Source organism: Chaetura pelagica, unplaced genomic scaffold (assembly GCF_000747805.2).
Source record: "Chaetura pelagica isolate M959 unplaced genomic scaffold, ChaPel_1.0 scaffold835, whole genome shotgun sequence".
NCBI classification, from domain to species: Eukaryota; Metazoa; Chordata; class Aves; order Apodiformes; family Apodidae; genus Chaetura; species Chaetura pelagica.
The window spans coordinates 155,699-164,647 of record NW_009953220.1 but is presented as its reverse complement, the minus strand read 5'-3'; the positions used below and the strand labels follow the sequence as shown (position 1 = coordinate 164,647).

Sequence of the window (8,949 nt, the reverse complement as noted above, 5' to 3'; positions counted from 1 at the left end):
AGTGGTTTTTCACTCCAAGGGATGATGTAAAAGCTTCTCTGGGCTCCCATCTCTGGTGACGGTGGTTTGGGGACGTTCAGCCTCTCTGCTCCCTCCTCCTTTGCCTGTCCAGTGGATTGGCAATGTGATGGCTTTCAAGGTTTGGTTGGAGTTTGGTTTTAGTTTAAACCCACTTAGGTTGTCCATGAAACCCATTTTCATCATTAGAAATCTGTTTCTTTGACAACGTGACTATAGCTTCAGGGCATGGTTTCTGTTGCTAACCCACTTCAAACCATTGCCCTTTCTGAACTGTAAATCCCACTGTTTGCCTTTTGTAGCTGCTGTGAACTTTGAAATGTGGAAAAAAACCAATTCTTGTTAGGCTGCAAGTACCCCAGCTGCTTGGTGCCTGGGAGCAAGTGATGGGGTGAAGTGGCTGGCTAAATTGAAAGGAAAATCTCTTCCTGCTAGGAACAAAAAAAGACAGATGAAGTTGTCTGTTCAGTTGTGTGTGTAATTAGTGCTTTTCACCTTCAAGAGTGTTGCCATGGCACGTTGCCATCCCTTCCAGAAGTGGCCAGTGGATGACCTCGGGGACATTTGGGATCAATGGCATTTACAGGCGTCTTTCAGGACTCCTGGTAGTTTTCCTGTGTGTTCATTTTTTTGCTCTCGATTCAGCATTTTCAGTAAATTACTGTGGTGTCCGAAGCTTTCAGGAGTCCCTAGAAGATTTTTTCCGTCCGTAGTGATTGTTTCCCTTACAGAGGCTGTTTACAGGGGAGATGGTCAAGGTCAGGAGGGGAGAGAACAAGGCTACACCTAATTTAAAGCTGCTACATGATTTCACATCGGTGCATAAGGCAGGAGGAGGGCTGGGGCTGGAAGAGCTCTAGTGTGATGGAGTAGCTGAAGAAGCTGGAGTAATTCAAGCTTTGGACATCACGAGAGCATTTTTCCCAGGCAAAAAAAAACCCTGTAGCCAGAAGTTGAGAAGCAGGAACCTGGGCTGGTGCAAAGGAGCAGAAGATCTCAGTCTGTGCTGCTGGACTCGCTGCCTTCCAGAGGTGACAGAGCTTTAGACATTTGCACAATACCTGTCACACCACGGGATCAGGCTGGCTTCCTTGGATCCTGCTCAAGGTCCTCCAAAGTGGCATCACTCAGCAGCATGACCCCGGAGCAGCAAACATCAGGGAGGTGCAGAGAGCTCTGTGGTGGCCTCGCGTTGAGCCACAAGACCCCTGAGGTGCTGCTGGGGGTGTCGGGCTGATCTGCCCTGGGACAGGAGTAAAAGTCCTACCTGTACTTCTGCCAGAGGTTGCTGAGCTGTATTTCTCTTGACTGTTAACCAGAAAGCTTCTTGTAACGTGTCCAGAGCTCTAAAGCCATTTTGTAAGATAGCAGTATCCCTTTTCTACAGCCTTATTAATGAGTAGACTATCTTTAAAAAGAAGAAAAAAACAAACAACAAACCAGTTCATTTCTTTCTGTGGTATGAAACTTGTGTACTGCAAACATATGAACGTTTAGCAAAAACAGGACTTAGTTTTCTTAAAAAACAAAACAAAAACTAAAAAAAAAACAAACAACAACACCAAACCTGTCTGCTTTCCATACAGTCTTTCCTCAGGTGCTAAATAAGGGTTCCAAAAATGGATACTGCTTTAGGAGTTTCTGCTTTATTCTTAAAATCCATATTTTTTTGCTTAGGTGTTGTAAAGATATTTTAACAAGAATGTTTTTTAAATGTAAATAAGATGGTGTCTTTAATTTTTGTTTTATCTCCTTTTTGTCTGTATTGGAATAGTCTAATTTTCATTTTATCCTTTTGAGAAGGACCCTCTTGTGACCTTCTTCGAAGACATTTCATTAAGTGTTGCTGCATTTTAAGAATGAATCTACAACTGTTCATTGTCTTAGATTAATGCTGCTGCTGCTATAAGTAACCCTGAAAAATCAAGAATGTGTGATGCACTTTCTGTTTTTTTTGGTTTGTTATTTTTTTACATGACCATATAGTTCCTCTGCGGATAAGTTGAACCCTCCTGGAACAGCCACTAACTCTGCGGGGACCGTAGGAACTGGGGGAGCTGGGGTGTAGGAGAGGGGGGTACCTGATTTTGGTGCTGACCTACAGGAATTTCTATGCAAACACAAGCAAAGGAGAACTCTTTAACTTGAGAGAACACTGTGCTTTTTTTTTAATATAAATTTTATTTCATTTTATTTGTTTTCTCTCCTTCTTTTTCTCAAGCTGCTATTGGAAGGGTAGTGCAAATCCCTGAGGTTGTCAGTTTCTCCTTCCTCCAGGGCTGGTGGTGCAGGAAAGATGCCTGAGTAACTTGTAAGGTAGAAGAATCTCAATCAACTATTGTCTTGTCTCCGATTTTGATATTATTGTTTTCTGTTTGAATCTGTCTTTTGGAAGGAAATTGCTCATCTCTGTAAGAAGGTCGTTTCAATGCTTTATCTCAATGTGAAGTGAACCTGCAGTATTAGGGATTGACCATGTCCCCTGTGCTGGGGAGCAGCAGACTCCTTCAGCTGCTGGGAAGTGACCAGTGCCCAGAGTTGGATGTTTTCTGAGGAAAAAGTGATGCCAGCTGAAACCTGATGGCTGAGGTGTGCAAGCCCAGGGCTTAGGGAGGTTTTGCTGCGTTGAGGTGGTGCTGTGGGGCACGGGCAGGTCCAGAACCTCTTGTCTTCATGGGTCACACCTGGAGCATCACGCGGGATCCATTCTGTGAGGGAGGAGTTCACTGGAGAGGAACAAAGGGAACTTACTTGACTATTTATAGGAGATCATTTAGGAAAATAAAGTACCTCTGTAAAGTGAGGGAAGAGTAAGGAAGGTCTAATGTTGTAGGAGAAACTCTTGGGGATTTCAGCTGCCTGGAAAATAGTATAGAAACACATAGGCCAGAACTCTGCCTGTTTAATTAGTTTGTATTTTTTTTTTGCCAGCATTTGCTCTTTTACACACACACGTGTGTGTGTACATCTGACTAAATGTGCCTTGTGTGTGTGCTTAGTCTTGCTGAAGAGAGTTTGTGGTGGTGTGTGAGCTGCTGGGCCAGCAGCACGATGGCCGTGCCCCATCTACAGCCCAGGGCTCAGCACTGTCCCCGGGACCCATCGGATCAGAACAAGATTTGGACTGGAGCCTGCCCAGTGTCTGTCTTACAGTTTCGGGACAACGTCCTGTGGGGTGGCACCTTTCCTTTCCTAACACGAGCTGTTTTCTGTGATTTTGGAGGGGAGCAGGGAGGAAAGAGAAGCTGCTTTGCTGTTCTCCTGCAGGCAGAAATGGGCATTGCTGTGTTTTGCCTGCAAAGCCAAAACAAGGGAAGGTCTGGAACTGGCTTTGCTCTGCTGTTAGAGCTCTCTGCAGTGCCCGGGACCCCCTTACCCAGGGGGTTTATTCCCCTTCTGGCTTGTGGTTCTTGTTACTGTGGGGTTTTTTTCATTTATTTTTGTCAAGGAGAAGTAAACATGCCTTGCTTCAAGTTAATGGAATAGAAATGCTTGTGTTTCCAGTCAGTGACTCAGAATACAAAGCTGTGCAATTCTTGTTTCTTCATCTCTCTCCCAACTCACCCCAACATGTGATTTCTGTCCAAGTCTTTTCCATACTTCTGCCACTGTAAATGTGAAAGCTTGCTTGCATTATTTTTTAGAAATGCATTTTGCACACTCGGGTTTCACTGAAGCTCCGTGAAAAGGTTAGTTTGAAGCAGATGAATAAAGCTATGCACATGTTTTGAAAGTTTAATTTTTGTCTCATTACCAGAAGTGACTTATCTGCCCTCTTTTGCATTCCTGTGCTGTCATTGCCTGCATTATCTTCACCATCTCAGAGGGTATGATGTGACAGTTCTTTGCTGACAGCTGTAGCAGAAAACTGGCGCTTCTTGATTATTTTTTTTAGTAGCCTCTTTCTCCTTTGCTTTCTCTGTATCTCTCTGTATAGCTATATAAATATATATATTATTTTTTTATTTTAAAGAGCCTACTTTAGTAATTGAATGGGAGGGAGCGGGGTGTGCTGGCTTGTGTTTCAGATCCACTTTGTGCTGTGGGATGAACGAGTGCCCTTTTTCCCCTGGTGGGGAGCACAGCGGTGGCACCTGCCGGGTGCGCGGGCAGCGATGGGGACAGGGAACAGCTTTGGGGAGGGGATGGAGGTCAGTCTGCTGGGTTGCAGGCTGGTGACCTGGGCAGACTTGAGGCTTCTGATGACAAAAATGAATCTTAAGGCAAACCTTCCTGTTGCGTATTCCCACTGTGAGGCAGGAGGGACAGGCTTCCTTACTGTCCCCACTGTGGGGGCTGTCATTCATGGCCCACCAGTCTCCAGGCAAGAGCTTTATTTTGGTTTTATTTTCACGAGTTTGATGCATGAGGTTACAGGTACCACCTTTGGAAACGTGTTGCTTAGCCCAGAACCTTTGTGTAGGAGAGTTGGGATTTTGAGACAGGAGAAGGGCCCTGACAGCTTCCTCCTCCTGTTCCCTTTGCCATGGCAGAAATTTGTACTAACTTGACAGCTTTTTTTCATACAGAACAGGGCTGCTTTTCTATCTACCATCACACGTGTACTTACCTTCAGTGGCTTGTGAGCCTCTGAGGGTCCTCGACTTGTTTACTGGGGGGATGGATGTCCCTCTCTCCCCCTCCCCTGAATATTTCAGTGTTAAGGGCGGTGCAAAACACAACCGTGCGCTTCAGCTACAAGCTGGGGCTGGAGAAAACCCTCCAGCCCCTGTCGATAAGTTCTCATTTCGTTCAGTTTCCTGGCGTGTGTTAAAACCATGGCAAGGGGTTGTGCTCTGCCTGCTCAGGAGCTGAATTACCTCTGCCCTGCAGAGAGGGGCAGCCCCTCTTTGTTGTCCACATCGTCGTGTGCGACCACAGGGATGGGTAAAGGTAGTTTTGGTTTTCTTCTCCCCTCCCTGGTATTTCCAATTAGTTTAATGCACTCTGTGTGCCCAGCTGGAAAAGCATAGGCATTTTCCTGGTTGTGAGAGGCTGGTTAGAGGAGTTAGTGTAATACCTGCTGTATCTGTGTCTGGCACAGCCCCCTGCGCTGGTATGGGTGCTGTCACGGGCTGTAAGGATAGGTAATGTCCATGAGCTGTAATGGCATGATATATCTTTACCAATGATGTCATACTTCACACTAAATGTTTTAAAAAAAATAAAAATTAAAAGAAGTTACCTGAAATTTTGTTTATTCTGCACCAACAGGTCTTCAAAACTTTATCCAAATTTTATTATTTTATCAGGAAAAAAAAAAATTGTATAGATCAAATACATTAAGACAGACAATAAGTGATGTAAATTGTTGAATAAAAATTTTAAAGTTTGTGGGTGTCGGCGTGAGTTTCTTCTCTGCACTTTTGGGGAGCATCCCTTGGCCCTGGGGATGCTGCCTGGCTGACAACTTGATTTTTGGTTCCTCAGGCCCAGCAGCAAAGCACACGAACAGCGTGGCTGTGGGTAGGTGGGGACACGGTGCTGGTGTGGGGAGGTGGGATGGGGGGCCAGGACAAGGTGACCTTCACCCTGACTGGGGAAGGGGAGGAAGCCATGCAGCTTCAGCAACCCAGGACTTGCCTGCTGTTTGCACGCCTGAGAGAGTTGGGGATGAATTTGCCTTGGTGTGAGCCCCACCAGGCTTTGGCCCTGCTTAGAGCAGACAGGGGAGAGTCTGATTCCTGCTCCTGGGATGGGAATCTGTGACTTCAATCTCAAACACACAACAGCAAACACCCACCAAGCTGGTTTATCTTTCAGTCACATTTATTGGCAATTGTGGCGGTTGGTACCATTTGGGAGTGTTGTTCCATAAGCAGTTGCAGTACAATAAGGGGTGGTTATTTCAGGAGGGGAGTATTAGCACCAAAAGGGAGCCGGTGAGCTTTGGAAACCTTGCAGAGTTGTACTGGAGAGTGAGGAGCTACTGCTGGACACGCCTGATGGATTGGATCTGGGAGGTCTGGGCGTGCGAACCCCACTCTCTCCAGTGCTTGTAATCTCCTCCGTGGTGGTCGGACTCCAGGACATACTGGTAGCCACGGTACCCGGGATACTGGTAGCAAACCCAGCTGGAAGAAAAGGAGTCGTCAGGCAGCAGTGAAAGGTATGTCAGGGGGTTACGGGGTGTCCCCCCTCCAGCTCTGGCAGCACAGGCACTGCAGCAGTTTGTCCCTGCTGCCCGTGGCGTTTGCCTGTCACTTACGCGCCGCACTGGATCTTCATGGAGCCCACTTCGTTGTTGGCCCAGCCCATGGCCTGCAGCGAGGGGTAATCGTCACTGATCTCCCACTGGCGGCCGATGAAGTTGTCCTTCTCAAAGAGGGTGATCTTGGATTCTTTGTGATTCTGGGGGGGGGAAGAGTCAAGGGTGAGGGAGAGCCAGTGCTCCCTCTCTGATGTGGGTGGGCAGTGGGGCAATGGCTGTCCATCCCCGTGGCATTGCTTGGAGAGTTTTCTGGAGAGGGAGGTGTTCAGGCCTGGGGCTGTTTGCTTTTTTTGAAGGAAGCCAGTTTTCCCAAAGCCCAGATGTGTGGAGGTACTCAGCAGGGTGGTGATGGGCTAGGATGGGGCAGGAGTTGGTCTGGGAGGTGACAGCTCTGTCACTGCTACCCTCTCAGGCTGACTGTCCCTTGGCTCTGGTCACGTACAGCTGGCTCAAAAATTCCCTTTAAAGTTTTAGAAAACAGGACAGAAAGAGCAAATCCTGCTGGGAATGGGGAGAAGAAGCTGAGCCCACCCTGAGGATCCTCTACCACCCGCAGGGAGCCTGGTGTGGCTGTTATTTGCCCTTTCTAACCTCACTGCCTTGACCTGGTGCTATTGCTTGGGGTGTTTTGAGGGGAGCAGGGACATCCCTGTGGGAGCAGGACACTCACAGCAGAGCAGACGGGGCGGAAGGACATCAGGCGCTCGATGTGGTAGGCGTTGCTGCCGCTCCAGGCGTCCCAGCGCGGGTATTCTCCCCTCTCCAGGATGAACTGCTGCCCGCAGAAGCCGGTGTGCTCATAACCGACCCAGCTGCAAAAACAGTGCAAGGCCTGACAGGGTTTCCTGCTGCAGCTGCAGGCCTCCTGCTTGGGGCTGGCACCGGGGCACAGAGGTAGGTGTGAGGAAGAGGTTGGGGTCTGGCCTCTGCCCACAAGTCCGGGAGGAAAGGAAGCGGTGCTGGATGTGAGCAGGGGACCTGAGGAGTGTGTAACCACACAGGGTGGCTGGGAGGCAGCTGCAGGGCAGAGCCAGCTTCCCCTTGCTGTGGAGGGTGGTGGGTTTCTCCCTCCAGAGGCCCAGCCTGCCAGGGTGCCTCGCTTTCCCCTAGCGCTCTCTGGTTGGGATAGTGTTGGGATGCCATGGGACAACCCTGGCTGCCCTTCTCTCCCAAAGGCCTCATTTCTGACTTGTTTCCCGATTGCAACCTGGCCCAGCTGGAAAGACCTGAATTCCTAATGCCCAAACCAGGTAGATCCCATCTGGCTGCAGGCAGGGCAGGTAGCTGTTGCCTTTCCCCTTTCTGGGTCCCCCTGTTCTCTGAAAACAAACCAGGTGAGGTGAGAGAGATGCTGCCACCCTGCAGGACACATTTTGCAAGCCCTGGTGCTGTCCAGAGGACAACTTGCCTCTCCCCAGGCTGGGGATTTCTCCTGGGCATGTTCTCTTAGAACAAGTCGGGGTAGGAGAGCCATTGGCCAACTGGGGATGCAGAGCCTGGAGTCTAGAAGGTGGATGGCAAAGTCTGTGCAGCCCAGGGGCCCCCTGCTTTTGGGGTACACAAGGTGCTAAGGGGTAATGCGGGTGGTGGTTGAGGGCCCCTCCAAAACTGAGCCCTGATCTCATGTCCCACAGTCAGCCTCCTCCAGTGCAAGGTGACCAGCCTGATGAGGAACATGTCAACTGGAGCAGTGAGCTGATTACAGCGTGAGCACGCATGCCTCTGTAATCCCATTAGCGCTACAAATCCTAAATATAGCAGCACAAATCTATCCTGTCTGCTTCCCTGGCCCCGGCAGGATGCTGGCCCTGGGGAGTGCTCCTCACACACAGAGCCTTGGAGCAGCCTGGGAGATGTCTTGCCTGTGCCAGGAAAGATTCCCACGCTCAGGGAAAAGCCTGGCTCTGCTCCCTACCCCTGTCAGCATCTGGGGCAGCCCAGTGCAGGCTGCAGGAAGGCTTTGCTCTGGCCTGGGGAGCTGCATGGAGCAGGGAGAGCACAGGGCAGATCAGGGCTGGGCCCTGAGGCAAAAAAAAGTGGTTCTTAGCACAGAGCTTCATGGGGTTACACAGGCTGGTGGGGACCAGACTGAGCTCAAGAGCACTCGCTGAGCACTGATCTTTGCCACATCCTTGGGTAGCACCCCTGCAGGGCACCAGCGAGCTCCAAACCTGGCTGCTCCCAGGCTGCAGGAGGAGGTTTTGGATGATGCCAAAGGCATTGCTACTATGTCTGTGTCTGTCCTGCCCAGGGCTGGCTGGGATCCCGCATTCCTGGCTTCCCCCAGCTGAGCAGAGCAAGGACAGCCCTGCTCCCCACTCAGGCACCCCTCGCCCCGCCAGCCCACCTGGAGAAGCATCCCCCCCGCTGGCCGCCGGGTACTCACGCGCCGCACTCCACCTTCAGCGAGCGGATGTTGTCGAAGCCGCACTCCATGATGTTTGGACAGGCTGAAGTGAACTCCATCCTCTTGCCCTGGAAGTTTTCTTGGTCGTACACAGTGATCTGAAACGGAGAGTGAGCCGTCGAGTTGGGAACCGCCTGGCAGCCGCCCTCGGCGATGCAGCGTCGCTTCCAGATGGAGGGTCACGCTCCATCAGGGCAAGACCCCGGCGGAGGCTGCACCGGGCACCCCTCGGAGCTGGGATGCAGCCCCGCACACCTCCCTGCACTGCTGGCCCCGGGCGCACTGCCTTGCTGTCGGGGGGGCCACCAGCCGG

At 50.4% G+C, this 8,949-nt stretch overlaps 1 protein-coding gene across 1 annotated transcript in view; it reads right to left on the bottom strand.

The window, feature by feature from the left end:
• Positions 1-5,769: 5,769 nt before the first annotated feature.
• Positions 5,770-8,949, bottom strand: part of CRYBA1 (crystallin, beta A1) — a 24,100-nt gene continuing 20,920 nt past the window's right edge. Inside the window, 4 exon segments of the mRNA XM_009997781.1 lie at positions 5,770-6,092; positions 6,227-6,369; positions 6,900-7,041; positions 8,616-8,734. Of these exon segments, the coding sequence (XP_009996083.1) occupies positions 5,945-6,092; positions 6,227-6,369; positions 6,900-7,041; positions 8,616-8,734 (552 nt within the window). The 3' untranslated portion in view covers positions 5,770-5,944.